The 16,388-nt window shown below is 36.8% G+C and overlaps 2 protein-coding genes across 2 annotated transcripts; both read left to right on the top strand.

Annotated features, from left to right (window-relative positions):
* Positions 1–9,664: 9,664 nt before the first annotated feature.
* Positions 9,665–10,488, top strand: LOC146529409 (GILT-like protein 1). Its single transcript, XM_085201782.1, has one exon. The coding sequence runs from the start codon at positions 9,696–9,698 to the stop codon at positions 10,329–10,331; it is 636 nt and encodes a 211-aa protein (XP_085057908.1). The 5' UTR covers positions 9,665–9,695; the 3' UTR covers positions 10,332–10,488.
* A 257-nt stretch (positions 10,489–10,745) lies between these two features.
* LOC146529410 (GILT-like protein 1) lies at positions 10,746–11,693 on the top strand. Its single transcript, XM_085201783.1, has one exon. It carries the CDS (start codon positions 10,909–10,911, stop codon positions 11,542–11,544), a length of 636 nt encoding a protein of 211 aa, XP_085057909.1. The 5' UTR covers positions 10,746–10,908; the 3' UTR covers positions 11,545–11,693.
* The last annotated feature ends 4,695 nt before the right edge of the window (positions 11,694–16,388 follow it).

Below are 16,388 nucleotides of genomic sequence, written 5' to 3' on the forward strand. Positions count from 1 at the left end.
TACACTTAAAAGAGCATTATCTTCTTATTTTTATATTAAACTTGAACCGAGAGGGAATCTTGTAATCGCCTTAAGCTTTTCATCATTCAGTAACATCTGTTGCAGTACACTGAGTCCCAAATAAGTTGAAACTTTTAGGGCGCTGCAGGAATGACAAATCGAAGCTGAATAAAAAATTAGGATTGTTTTTAAATAATAAAATGCTCATATTAATACTTAAAAACTACACAATTATTTTCAAATTCGTAGCTATACTAATTTTAATTTTAAAATTACGATATTTCTACATATATAGAATATAAATAAAATGCACGTAGGTATTTATAGAGTATTAGATTCGCTAAAAACATTTCTAATGCTATGGATTACAAAATGTAATGCGATTTTCAGTTGCATTATTGGTCTATGCCCTATGCCAGTCGAGTGCTTTTATGCGTGCGTGCTTGTTATCAGGTGAACGACCTCCACCCCTACGTAATATTTATAAAAAAAAATAAGAAACACATAAACAATATATATATTATCTGACAATCGCAACCCAATTATAATAGTAGCCGTAAACTAAGTTTTTCATTAGTGTGCAAAAGTAGAACCAGAAAAACATATAAAATAAGTTTTGTATTAGTATATATTAGTCGTTTATTAAGAAAAATAACAAATAAATATATCAGTTCATCTACATAATTTACATTTGACTTGCATCCTTATCATTTTCGCTCTCGTATATGGTGTTGAATATAAACAGAAATTTAAAACCTTTTTATATAATAGCATCATCAATGTTGTTACGTTAGATAAATAACGAATTATAAGCTGCAATCTTCTAAAAATAATTAATGATAATCCGAGTGACTTTACTTTACACCAAAGCCACCACTTCCACCAGACATTAGAATACCAAACCAAAATAATTATGAAAACAAACACCATTTTCCATTTACAATATTAACATGGTCCTTTTCAATCACACTCAATATGAAATTGTAATAAGATATACAATCGCCATGGATATATCCCCGTACATATTTTAACAGATAAAGGGATCGACCCCATTCCAATTGTAACTATTCGTACACTGGAACCCTTTCACAATAATCGAATATCGTTTTCGTTTTAATAAAATTGAACATAGCTGTATTGTAATAATAATGACACTTATGTAAGGTGGCCATTATATTTATGAAGCAAGAGTTATTGGTAAGAGAGGCAATGAGAGACTATACCGGAGGAAGGTCTCCTAAAAAACATAAGAAATCCCTAAAAGGCATAATAGTGGATCAAGCGAAATAGGTATGTAGACACCATAGCTTTTGGCTCTCCGTTCTCTCTAGGTATCTAGGTAAAAATAAAACTAATAAAATAGAAAAATATCAAAAAAAAATAGTACAAATAGTTCATTGTAGCAGGATTGAAACACGCGCCCCTTGGACAGCGTCCAAATGTTCAAGCCAATTAAGCTTTACATTTTCATCTCACCAAACCACCAGCCACCTTTGATATTGTTATAACAACTTTTCGTTGACACCTATGAAAGGTAATACTAGGTATGAAATAAATGTGGAAACCGGATATAAACGCTCTTTATCTTGTTACCACAGCGTATCAATTTCTAAAAAAATCATTTATTTCCCCGAGTGGGCATCGAACCCACAACCGTCGCGTTTGTGGCTTGATGATGATCCACTGCACCACGAATGTTAATCCGACTATAGCGAAATTCAAAATGTGGGTTATGTTCTCGGGTGTATGTACGTACATGGTACTTACATACCATATTACTTAGACATTATGTACGTTCCTTTGATTTGATAGCTCTAGTGTTTTGTATTGCCTATAATTCACTTGTTTATTGTTATATATTAATTATAACTATATATGAACAAAAATAATAAAAAAATCTCACATAATATAATTATCCCTATACTGCGACTTGTCAGTTTCTTCAGTAAGCACTAGCGCCACCTATCGATATATAACCAAACTAATTAGTTTCATTAATGGTACTGACCAACAGGTCTTACGGATCGATAAATTCTTTCATTGACTCATTAGATGGCACTTCCGCAATGTAACTTTAGAATACATTTAAAACATCACAATATTAATATTTAACGAAATTTAAATTAAATTATCTAGCTGCTGCAAAGCAACTCACAATTCTCGTAATTCTTTACTTTAGCAATGTTTTTAACAACAATTGAAATAAATAGATTCATTCTAGCGGGTCAATATATTTCGTTCATCTAATTGAACTTGATATTATTAAAGAATTAGTTCTCAATTTCTTAACTTCACACTGTATGTATACGAGGATAGCCAGAGACACCCGTGTGTCAAGGCTCTCCATTTCATATTTTTTGCCCGGATTACAGAAGTTTAGTGTAGCTTAAGTAATTATTTAAGTTATTTAGTGCTTATAGAAAAAAAGCAGCACATCCTCATTTAGGTAAGGTTATTCTACTTTCATAACAAAATGTTTCATATTGTCTTTCATTATTCTAAAAGCGTTGTAATTTGCTACCTACTGCCGGCAGTAAACATTTTATGTGTATGAATAATATATGTGTAAGCACATCCGACCGTCATTTAAACTTAATATCGCTGTTTAAACCTAAGTTTATATATCACAATGTTATTAAGCCACCTACATTGTATATTATTTAGATAAATAATTATATTTTTTATCAGGTTAACGTTAAATCTCGTCCGTGGCAGGGTAGGCGGAGGTATTGCAGGGTAGGCAGAGGGTGGCAGAGGGCAGTGGCGTAGCTAGGTGGGTGCGAGCGGTGCGGTCGCACCGGGCATCAAAAGGAAAGAGGCATCAAAATCGCCGATCACTTTGTTTTTTTTTAGACCCTAGACCATTTTAAAGGGCATCAAGTCCCCTAAGCCGCACCGGGCAGCAAATACTCTAGCTACGCCACTGGCAGAGGGTAACCTAGTGTTAAGATACTCCGTCCCCATTAAGACATTGTCATTGGCCACTTTTCTCCGATTTCTGGAGGCATTGCTTGCTGAGTGGCAGGAATCAACGTCGTGCTTTGCCTCGTTACTATAACGAGGAAGTGAAAATATTAAACATTTCAATTCCTCGAGTGAGAATCGAACTCACAACCGGTCACGTTTATAGTCCTACGATTGTGCCACTGCGGCACGACTGGCCTCGATAATTAAAAAGATAAAAGATTGTAAAGTAATAAGTTTCTAAAATTATTACTTTTATTACAATATTAAATATCTTTTTTTTTATAATTTTATATAAGTTATCCCAATTCTCCAAAGCTTTCCAAGATTTTGCTATTAAAATAACAAAATGAAACCTTTTAAAAAGTACCTATATCAAAGTTAATTCTATATCGGAAAAGTATTGGAAAACTAAGCAAAAAAATTAAAATGGCAAAACTTTAAAATAGCAAAACTAAAGCGCAAAATTAAACAAAAAATAAAATTTCAGTATAAAACTTTGTATCGAATCTATTAAATTACTGATGGCGACCTCGACGCAAAAGTTTTCGTATTATAACCACGCACAAGTGCTTGCTGCAACTAAGCATTATATTATTATCGATGCAAGTATTGCATGACTAGGATATTTTAAAATTTACTAATAGAAAAAAATATACCACCTTTAAATATAAAGTAAATACATATTTTATTTTGAGGCCAGTCGTGGCACAGGGACACAACCGTGCGGCTCTATGGGACGGGTTGCGGGTTCGATTCCCACTCGAGGAAATAATAAATATTTAATACGTTCATTTTCTCGCTTTGCTAAAGCACGGCGTCAAGATATGCTTCTCAATACGCAATGCCCCGAGAATTCGGCAGAAAGTGGGAAAGGCAGTTTGCGGTTAAGTATTAAATATTATGTGTTGTTTTTAACTTTCAATATTAATAAATTATAAGTGTAGTTTAATCACGCATTTCATAATGGTCACAATTCTCAGTCCCTCTTTTGCCTAACCAATTTACTTAATTTAAATAAAAAATTTCATTTTTTTAATTATGGTAAAATATAACGTCATTGTAAGTACCAAAAACATCTTGCAAATTATTACTTATTGTCAAAATGACAAAAAATAATTATTTAACCAAATTCCTTAGCTATTCATCGCGTGTCTTGAATAATCCAATCAAACAATTTTAATAAAATTCCGCCTAATATATACTATTTCTTTTGGTACTCAACTTTAGTCTTTTATCGCAGTCAGTAATAAAGTTTGAAAGTACGGTAGCCCTAAATAGAGGTAAAACTTGTACGGTATTATACACCTTATCTTCAGAAACATAAAGCCTCTAATATCATAAATATTTTTGATGGGTTATGAATAGTAGGCTTAAGCGGAATTCAGGGAACTTAATATCAGTGACATCGGTGACACAACATTAAGAATTATGCTTCTTGTTCTTTTTCAAATCTCCAATTTCTTTGATAAATTGTCTCAGATAATTAAATTTTATTTTCAGTAAGTACTTATACAAATATATGTACTATAAACCATCGAATTTAAATGTAATTAAACACAGGAAATTTGTTTTCTAAAAGTAGACAGTATGAATTTAAAATAATTAGTTTTTTATGTTAAGCGCGTAATGAAAAATGAATTTCGCCAAAATTGGTGTGTTCCTGTTAGAGAGAAACTCAGATACACGAACAAAGAGAAGGCGGATTTAATTGTACAATTTTATTTGGATAATGAAGGAATAAATAATAATAACATCTAAATAATTCTTGTTTCTATACAATACATATTTTATTAATAATACGTATAAGTTAGTTTATAAAATTTTCTATAAACCCCTACCAATTCGAAACCTTCACACGAAAACAAGGCAAAATATCGTCGCTAAGAAATGCTACTTCATATTCCGTAGATAATAAATCTTAGGGAGGGGACACATCTGTCAAAAGTGTAAAATATGTATTTCTTGTAACACCCCATCCTGTCTTTTCAGATTTAAGTGAATAAGATACATGCCCGCCGCCGTCAGGTGGAAAGGTTCTGGACATTTTTTAACTTTATTTGAATTGTCGCTACAAATGCGCTTTGTTTCAAATTGAATTATCTATTTTTTATATAATTTGGACTTTGTAACGTACCTATGTATTTTTGTTTAAATACTATTAGTGAAAATATTTAAATTTTTAATATATAGATGTTTCGTACGTATGATTGATTACTGTAATAAAAAGGCCTAAGTGGCAAATTATTAATGGTCGTCACACTATAAAGTGTAACGACCATTAATAATTTTATCGAATTCTAATTAAATATCTTTAAGAATCGCATATTCATTATCACTACTTTTCTTATGATTAGGCTTTCCTAATCATAATAAAGAATAATTGATAATGGAAAAATATCTGATAGTAGTATATGTAAAACTCGCTAGAAAACCCAATAGTAAAATCATTTCGCTACAATTACCCTACCCGACACCGTACAGTAATTCACATATTCGTAAAAGTCAAAATGTATAAGTTATGCAGCATCTTGGCCTCTCCACAACAAGAACGTGGCGAAGTTCCAAATTATATACTCGGTACGGATAAAAATTTAAATAATATAACGATATACATGGTTGTATGCACATAACAATTTTGCCTTTTTTTTCTAAATGTCTACTAATACGAGAAACTGTTTATATATATATATATATATATATATATATTATAACTACTATAGCTCTGCTTACAATTACTTTGAGAACCAAGCTATAAATTCTATTACACATATATTCTCACGATTTCACTATTTTAGTTATTAGTCTTATACTACACCCTCGGACGCTGTTGTACCGCACTGAAAGAACATCTCACTGTAAATGTGAATGTCCCACGCCAAGACATACTCGTAAAAGCCATTATATAGAAATTAAAACAAAAAAAACAACTCAATTTAAAAACGATTTATTGTAGTTTCACGCACATAGAAGGGCAGACAGAAGGAACCTACTGCACCCTGTTCCCATCAAGTTGTTCATCAAAACTTCTGTTCTTCACTTTCTGCCGAGTTCGAGGCATTGCATGTTGAGGTGGCAGAACTCAACGTCGCGCTTTGCCTTGTTACCAGAGTGAGGAATAGAAAATATTAAATATTTCATTTTTTCACACCTAGTCCCAAAAAACCATAAATAATTTAATAAATGCGAAAAATAGTGTCTCGAATACAAATACATGGGCGAAGAAAAGTGACCTGTAAACCGTCTATATGGGTCATAGTTCGGTATACGCTTTGATCAGTGGCATCCGCAAACGGTTATGAAGGATAGCGGCGTACTCATGCAGAAGTTATCGCTTATTGAAATCGATCGAGTTGACCCGGTATACGAATATTTTTCACGGATGGTATGGGTGGATTGTATTTTAAATTTTAGTGCTATAATATGTTTTTATATGATTTTTGTATGACTTTAAAATTATATTAGTGTGGGAATAAAATCTTAATAATGATCAATTTTATTTTTATTGTTTTTAAAGAACAACTGTTGAGTTTCTTCTTGGCAGAACTGCCTTCCGAACCGGTGGTAGCTTTTGTTCATATGTCCATTCGACATTCAAAAATGCTTATAATAATAGTCCATTTGAATAAAGAATATTTTGAATTTGAATTTAATGTCTTACTTTTAGATTCGTGCGCGATATCTACGCTGGAGTACCTCATACTCCTTTTACTCTGGTTATTATATATGGAATATTCAAATTGTAGGCTGAGGCCATCGTGGCACGTCGTGGTAGTATGTCTGAAAACGTCTTTTATTTAAAAATTGTCTTAGAATTTCAGGGATCGGGTTTCTTTTTAGCGAAAACAAAATTTAAAATGAAAAATAAAATAGTTTCTAACGGGTAATCTTATCAGTATATAAACTGTATTATGACATATATATTATGTAATAATACATTTTATTAGATTATTAGGTGAGAACTTATTATTTTTTAAACTTTTTTTTTTAAATTTTAATATAACGTGTATAAATGTGTCATAAATATGGAAGATATGAGGCTCGTTCGTGCTCTGAATTCACATATCTTTCAATAGATAATTCCACGCCTTCTCTAATATAATATTCAGTGTACTAAGACGTAAACATTCTCCAGTATAGGAATATGAGACGTTACTCTAATGTAAAATATTAAACAGAAGTAGTCTGTACGTATATGGACTCGTATGTAAATATATATTTTCGTACATTGGGACAATATTTTTAAAGATTGTACATTTATATCTAATATTAACATGGCTTATTTAAGAATTTTATTATACGATGTATCCCCCACATACCAAGGTAAGTAGAAGGAACCTGGAAACCTATTGTTAGAACACTCCTTTTCCTATTTTATCTCGCATTTTTGAGGCATTGCCTGTTGAGTGGTGTTACTCAGCGAAGAAATAAAAACATTAAATATTTTACTCCCCCAAGTCAAAATCAAACCCTCAACATTCGCGTTTTCAGAAAAAAGAATTTGATTATACAACCGAAACAGCACATTGATGTGCTTTTTCTGACCTGGATAGGCAAAGTGCTGCAAGTTATTTCATCAAAGGCAGAGTCTAAATTTAAATCGAAGGAATGTAAAATAAAAAGTGAAAGCAAAAATAATAAAAGCGTCTGAAAAGCTTCAAAAATCATGTAGAGAGAGTATTTTCGCCTAAAAGTTTTCGTATGAAACGAAAATGAAGTGAAGTAAAATTGAGATGCAACTTCACACTCCGGCTTTAACTAGTCGTTATCGCCTTTTCAATTTAGCATCAAAGGAGCCATGTCCTAATTAGCAGATTCTCGTTTCGTACCAGTTCGTGTGGAAGTTATTGTTTATTGGTAATAGATATGCCTCCAACAGCGCTATTGGAACGGAAAATTAAGGCAAAATCAAATGATATAACCCATTTTTTAAATAATTATTTAACTTATTCCCATGTTTTATAAAAGTGATATTTTAAATAAAAGCGACTTTTATCATGATTATTATTTTAATACTCATAAAATATAGTCTAACTTTTAAACATAAAGCGTATTAGAAGTTTCAAACTCCTTCCAACCAACTCGAAGTTTTGAATATTTGAAAAATACCCCAGTTTTCTTCAAGACTTTGACTATCGAATACACAACAGAAGGCATACTTGAACACAGGTGTACAGATAAGTTATTAAATAAATATTCATATTCTGAAGAGTATGCTTTTAGAATAGCTTCCTGTGTTGTTCATGAAACTTTTGCCATTATGTTTTCCCACGATACGTCATTACTTTTTTATTCATGAACTAGAAACTTGCCTGACTTTACCTGGGTAGATATTTTTGTTCGGCTTGGGGGCACAACAACTATTTTCATAAAAAATAGTCCATGAAATATCCAAAAATTAGTACCATGTCCAGTATCCAGGAATCGCTGAGCAAATTCTGTTATATGTAAAATATTTGTACAGCTTTTTAAAATTATTAAAAGATATGGTAATATAATAGCGGTATTAAAGTGTTTACATAGTATTTATTGAAAAAAATTATAGCAACTGCTAATTTACAGCAGAAACCCTGTGAAATTACTATAAAGGCATATTCTTTGAATTCACATAAAAATAATGTTATATGGAAAATGGAGTAAGTAACATATTGATTTCTTTTTAATATGAAACTGTATGCTTGATATACAACAATATTCTTACTCTGGACTTTTGAACAAGCCGTGTAGAGTAAGAAAGAAACTTAGAAAATATAAAATATTTTATATTATTGTAGATATTTCTTCATACTATAAAGATCCGACTTTTCCAATCCGACCCTAATAAGATGAAAGTAGCAATAACCGACGTTCCAATATAATAATAACTTACAACTAAAATTGAAAATTCCTGACGTTGCTTCCCCAGGAGCGTTGCAACCAAATTAAGGAATAGTCAAGCTTAGGCGAGAAAAGGAATTTGAAGCAGTATTCTAGGTAGGTATTCCAGGGAGTAGATCATGCCGAAACAAGTCCAAGCCTTTGTACGGTACATTTGGGCAGTATCGATCGAGCGGCTAGACGATCCGACACGGGGGACCATAGTCTTCAATTATTCAGCCTACTTCCGCGGCAGAGCCCGTTCGTTACATCTCGCCCTGAGTGTATTGCTACTCTTTTATGGCATGGCACTCACATATATCGCTAGATTGCAATAAAATAAAAATTCATAGTTCTTTAAATAACTTGTTACTGTACTGTATGGGGAAACAGCTACACGGAAATCTACTTGCTTGATGAATTAATTATCAAGAGTATAGCGTGACTAATAATAATAATCATAATGGAAACTAAGATTGTGTATATAAAATAATGACAATTTCGCGTAAATAAAATTAATGAGTTTTTGACATAGAAGCCATAAAGTTGAATCTTGAAAGTTTGTCTTTCTTAATATTAAATTTATTTAAAATTTAAGTAAAATAGTTATTCTAAATTATTTTGTTTACTATTTACTTTAAAATGTACAAAACAAATGTTACTTGTGCTTAAAATCATTCATTTATCGAATGTATTTAAATATTATTATATTATATTTAGGAGGTATAACAGTTTTCCATTGATTATATTCCATATGAAATGATATGCAATATATTTTGATTATAGATAATAGAACTATTTATGTCAATAAGATTAATATACGGAATATCATTGTTATCTGTTACAATTATTTAGTGTCCTATTGAACGTTAAACATGTCGTACTTAGTTCATATAACTTTAGTTGTTCTTTATTTAAATGGAATAACAACAGAACCATTACAAACTGTAAATGGAAAAATCGACTTACTTCTTGGAACAGCATCAGGATGTCCTTTTGCTGCAAATTTCGTTAATAACCAAATTGTGCCAACGTATGCAAAATATAAGCAATTTTTAAATATACAATTCGTGCCTTGGGGAAGAACAAGAAGAGATACAGATGGCAGCCTCATTTGTCAGTTTGGAGAAGCTGATTGTTTTGCTAATCGTGTCAAGAGGTGTGTTATAAGCCTATTGCCTAATAACCTTGATGCTCAAGTACAATATATGTCCTGTGAATTCACTACCTTCTCTGCTTTCCGTCAAAGAAGTCTATTTTGCGCTCAATCTGTTGGTCTTAACTTAGTTGAAGTAGACTACTGTGTATCAACAACTGGAGACGCGCTTGAAGGTCCAGCTGAAGTAGTTTCAACACCTGCTATACAAATTATTAATTCTATTCCCTTCATTATCTTTAATAATAATATTGATGTCGCTCAACACAGACAAGCCTTTCTCAGACTTGAAAGCACCATTTGCTTTGCATTGGCAGCAGACAACAGTACTGGAATTACTCATTGTAAACTTTAAACTTACGCTAATAAGCCAACAATTAAATGTTTTCTTTACTTTACTAAATTTAGTCTAATTTAGATATAATAGAATACAGCTATGTCTGTATTACTCTTATATTATCATAAACAAATTTATTTAACAGAAAATATACTTTGATATGTTTTATTTTTAATTTTGTTTTATTTTTTTAATTTATTTTATTACATACAGTGTGACGGCTCTAAATATTGCACATATATATCTAAGATTTACGTCGCTGTGTACGGGATACAGCGTGAAGCTTATTTAATTTAATTTTAATTTGGTAACATAAAAGTGAAAGCTAAAGTTATAAAAGAGACCCATGATTACGTTGCTGGTTTTGTCTTTCCATTTTGATCTGTCCATTAAAAATCTTACTATCTTGTACATAAAATAATGTCACAACATATTTTCCTTATAGAGAACCGAGACTGACTAGACTAATTTAATAAATTTAAAGATAATAAAAGATTTACGTCAAAAAGATTAATTTTAAATAAAAAAAGAAATTATCTTACTCATTATCAGTGTTATCTGTAAGAATTATCCAGTGTTCTGTTACACATTAAACATGTCGTACTTAGTTCCTATAATTTTAGTAGTACTATATTTTAATGGAATATCATCAGAACCATTACAAACAGTAAATGGAAAAATTGATTTACTATTTGGAACAACAGCAGGATGTCCTCGAATTCCAGATTTTATGAAGGACCATATGATACCAACTTATGCAAAATATAAGCAATTTTTGAATATACAATTTGTTCCTTGGGGAAGAACTACTAGAAATACAGATGGCAGCCTCTTTTGTCGACTTGGAGAAGCTGACTGTTGGGCTAATCGTGTCCAGAGGTGTGTTATAAGCTTACTGCCTAATAATCTTGACGCTCAGGTAGAATATATGTCATGTGAATTTACTACTTTCTCTGCTCTGCACCAAAAAAATCTATTTTGCGCTCAATCTGTCGGTCTTAATTTAGTTGATGTAGACTATTGTGTATCAACAACTGGAGATGCGCTTGAAGGTCCAGCTGAGTTAGTTTCGACACCTGCTATACAAATCATTAATTCTCTTCCTTTTATTGTCCTCAACAACAATATTGATGTCGCTCAACACAGACAAGCTTTTCTCAGACTTGAAAGCACCATTTGCTTTGCATTGGCAGCAGACAACAGTACTGGAATTACTCATTGTAAACTTTAAACGTACACTAAAAGGACAATATAATTAATTGTTGTTTTTACTTTACTAAGCTTAATCAGTAAATTTTGATTTCCGCAGCGTACAAGAAAGCACAAAAATATGTATATTATTTGTTATACTATAATAGTCAAACTCCTGTAAGAGAAAATATATTTAATATAATGTAAATAATTTAGTTTTATTTTAAGCTTTCTAAGATATATGTTTAGTAATAATATTATAATATACCTATACTAAAATCTCATCGTATTCATAATAATTTTCAATTGGATCTATACACCCAGTTAAATACATTAGCCAAAGCCTAGTCGGTTAATAGGTAGCTGCAACCAATACCACGTTACGTATGTTATAGTTACGTAACAAGAACATAACAGTAACTGTGATTCTACCATTTACATAATTGGCTTTAGTATCTCGAGCATTATATTGTATGAATATAATATCGTTATTATAACAATGCAGGTTTCAAAACCGTTTTACATATTTATTTATTATAAATAAATGTGCATTATTATAACAAATGAGTTATAATAAATAGCTGTTGTATAGAACAAACGTTGGTGATTTTAAACATCAGCTTTTTTTAGGCAGGTAGGGAGGTAGGGTAGCAGAGGGATTGTTAAGACATTCCGTTTCTTTCCGTGCCATTGCATCGAGTGACAGAACTCAACACTCGCATGCCGCAACACCAGAGCGAAGAAAGGAAAATATTACATTTAAACTCGAGTGGGAATCGAACCCACAATCATCACATTAGCTAATTATGAAAGAAAGGATGGCCACGTGTATGGCGAGAGTTATGAAATACTTATAAACAATAAGTAGATTTATATATGAAACTTAAAATCAGTTAAATACATTTTTAAAATAAATACAATTTTCGAGAATAATAAAAGAAGTCTTTTTATTTCGTTGTGCTATTCTATTTTAAAATTTTCCCAATTGCTTCTGACTAAGAATACTTGCGCTACTGTATACATGCTCGTGCCCCGGCTAGAATAATGAAGCTTCCCCGCCGTAACGTTATATAGTACAGTTTTTATAAACTTCTCGAACAAAAACAACTCTAAAACAATTTTCATTCCACACCCTCTCCCCTTTTAAAGTATTTCAAGGTAATCTCCTAAGACTATGCGAAAACTCAAAACTCCTTAAGCCCTCATATTTTCTTTATGGAAAAATGTTTTTGTTCTTATCTTAATTTGTACATTCTTCTTTTAAGAAAGTAGCTATGTCTTTTTTCGGCGTGTATTCAAATGCAGCTGTTACCGGAGTGTATTTAATTTTCAATTAACTGTCACTGTACAAACTTTTCTCTCTTAATTTAAATTTGTGTAGGGAGTACGCCCTGGGTCGAATATTTAATTCTCTTAAGAAGTAGGAAGAACCCTTTCCATATTATAAGATCTTGGATTGTAGATCCATTGTGATTGATTTTAAGTTAAATAGTATCAAACCTTCTTTCACACATCCGTTCAAATGAAGGCCGAATGTCAATCGGTTAATTACGAATCATAAATAAATTAACTAAAAAATATCAGCCTAATTATGCAATAAAGATTCTAAGGTACCATACCTTAGAACAAGTTGTTCAAAGTTGAAAAAAAAAAGTGGTTTTACAAATCAATACAAAAAATAAAGACATGGTTCCTGTGCAAGCATTGTTTAACCTGCTAAGTATTTTTTTTTAATTGAATAAATGTAAATATTATAATTATATTGAATTCTTTCGAAAAAGAGAGTAAAAGAGAAAAAGAGAGAAATATCCAAAGGCAATGTAACTATACAGTCTAAGTCAGTCTAAGTCTTTATATAAACTCAATAGATGGCACTGTTCACATTGAAGTCATTCATGAATCGCGCTGGCAAGAAGTTCAAACTATTAGCGGAGACCAAAATTTTCTGCAAAATACCTATCGGGATCAGCCTGACTGTTACCTGCTAAGGATCAAGTACTCATCACTACCAGAAGAAGACCGGACCGAAGCAAACTCACCCGAACCCGAGGACCACACCAAGAAGCTCTCACCTTATTTGTGACCAAATAAGGAGGAACTTCGCCCGCACTGGCCTGTGCGGAGGGGAACCCCTTCCCCTTGGACTCCCTGCCCGGACCGAGATGGGCAGAAGGGTTGTGAGGACAGTCAACTGCTGCCGCCTCCCGTGCTCATAGGAATGAGCAGCCACCAGCCGCCGCGTGCGGGGACACAAGCGTCCCCTGCTGCGGCCGCAGCTACCGCCGCAACCAGCGGCACCCGGCCCCCGCGCTCCACTGCGCTGTACGGCGTACCCGTGCAGGCAATGGACCATGGGACCACGTCGAGGGAGCCCTCTCTCTCCGCGGCGCAACCTGGCGCGCCGTGCCTCGCGGGATCGACGCCCGCACCAGCCGCCTCGCCTGCCCCAGGCCAGGCACCCAGGGCCGCACGCAGCGCCCACCGACACCAGGAGCCGAAGAAGCGCTCCCCCTCCGCGCCCCCCAGGGTGCTGGACGACGCCATGTCCCCGCAGTCATCACTGAATAGGGACATGGTAGCTTTGGCAGAACTCAAGCGCAATGGTGCGCTGAGTCGGGAGCTGATGGAGCACATGGCCATGTTCCTAAACGACCGTGCTCAAGCGCTAGACCAGGCGCAGTCGCAGCCCATTTACCAGACCCCGGTGCGTCGTCAGCGCACCGAGGACTATGGAGATGCTGACACCGGAAAGCGCCACTGCCCGGTGACCATCCAGAGCGACCGACCAGACGGAAGAAGAAGAAAAAGAGATGAAGGGAAAGACAGGGATATGCCTCTTTTGGACCCTCATCCTGCAGCTGCCACACCAGTGACCATGACAGCAGCCCCAACCTTTGCTGATGCCACTCGGAATTCAAATACCAACATCCCAACGGTACCCAGCGCAACACCAGCAACTACGAAGCCGCCAAAAACGCCACGCTACCCGCCCCTAGTGGTAGAAGAGCTCCCGAATTGGACTCAACACTTTCGGGCGCTAAAGATGAAACTAGGACGTGCCCCGAACGCGCGCCCCTTTGGCAAGGGTGTTCGCTTCTCACCGGAATCCGTTGACGAATACCGCGTAATCCAGCGGTATCTCTCCGACTTGGAGAAGTCGGAACAAATCTCGTGGTTTTCATATGCTCTACCGGCGGAAAAGAGTAGGAAGATTGCCATAAGAGGGCTGCCGGTCACGACGACTCCCGACGAGATAAGCGAAGCTCTCCGAGAACTCGGCTTCCAGGCCGAGTACGCCCGACCGATCAAGGCGAGGAAGGGCCGGCCTGGATGCATCTTCCACGTGACGCTCACTAACACCCCGAATCTGATACCCGGCATATACCAAATTACTGAACTACTGAACATGCCGGGTATCAAGGTAGAACCCTGGAGGAGTAAGCGGGGCCCGGCGCAGTGCCATCGCTGCCAGGCGTTTCGGCACTCTAGCCACGGGTGCCACCGACGCCTGGCCTGCGTGAGGTGTGGGGAGGAACACCTCGCGCGCGACTGCCCGCGCCCGCTCGAAGTACCAGCTACCTGTGCGAACTGTGGCGGCGCGCACCCGGCCAACCACACCGCCTGCCCACAGTTCAAACGCGAACTGCGCAACAAGAGGGCCGGCACTGTAGCCCTCTCCCAAGCCGACACAGCACGAAGGGCGAAGAAAGCCGCCGCCCCCAGAATGGACGACAACACGGTGGAAGTGGAGAATGAGGCCACCAACCTCATGGCACCCGCTAACCCGCCCTCTAACAAAGGAGGAAGACGGCCAAAGAAAAGGGGAGGGAAGAGAACGAGGAGGCAACAGGAGCAGGCCGGTGCCTCGTCCACCAACCCCCCGCCTCCCACTACACGCACCCCCGCAGCCGCAGCCCCCGCTGCAGGCACCACCGCAGCCACAACAAGCACATTGCAGACGCAGGCCAAGGCGCAGCCTGCACTCATTGCCATCGACAGGGCTCTTGACACCCTCAAAAACGTTCTCCTCGCTCTGAGGGAAGGTCAAGACCCTGTCCAGTGTGTTATGGAAGGAATGAAGAACCTGCTTACCATTCACATCTAAACTGAGAATCATATACTGGAACGCCCGGGGGCTGCGAAGGAAGATGCCCGCCCTCCGCTATATCCTGCGCCAACACAACGTCGACGTCGCGCTGGTGAATGAAACCCACTTGCACCCGGCATTCTCCGCTAGCATCGCAGGATACCATGTCCTGCGGCTGGACGCCACCGGTGAGAACGCGTTCAGGGGCCTCCTCGTCGCGACCCGCAAGAATCTAGTTGTGCATCCGCTGCCCGTCATCGACACCCAGTCACTCCAATCACTGGGTGTCGAAATCCATCACGACGACAAACCACTGAGGGTCTATGCTACGTACCGGCCGGGCAACACTCGCCTGGCCGTCGACGTGGTACAGCAGCACTTCACCAGCAGCACCCCGACTCTGGTCGCGGGCGATTGGAACGCGCACCACACCGCCTGGGGTTGTCGCTCCACCAACCAGGCAGGGCGATACCTGTACCGCGACGCCCAAAGGCTCGGTTACGAAATCGACGGCCCTGACGAGCCCACACATTACTCCGACAACACCAGACACGACCCCACGACGATCGACTTGGTCGTGCACAGGGGGTTAGATGCAATAGACCTTGAAGTAATATCGGACGCCTTCGGATCCGATCACCAGCCTGTCCTTGTCTCACTTGAGGGCAGGCCGACTCTCGCCAGGGGCCCGCCGTCCGGTGGTCGGATCTGCTGGGAGCGCTTTGAGGGCGCGCTCCACTCCATGCAATCCCCATGCAACGAACCCCTCATCGATGCAGCAAGTATCGACCGCCTTG

Source organism: Heliconius melpomene, chromosome 18, assembly GCF_056956725.1.
Source record: "Heliconius melpomene rosina isolate 202511_hmr_F chromosome 18, ASM5695672v1, whole genome shotgun sequence".
Classification (NCBI taxonomy): domain Eukaryota; kingdom Metazoa; phylum Arthropoda; class Insecta; order Lepidoptera; family Nymphalidae; genus Heliconius; species Heliconius melpomene.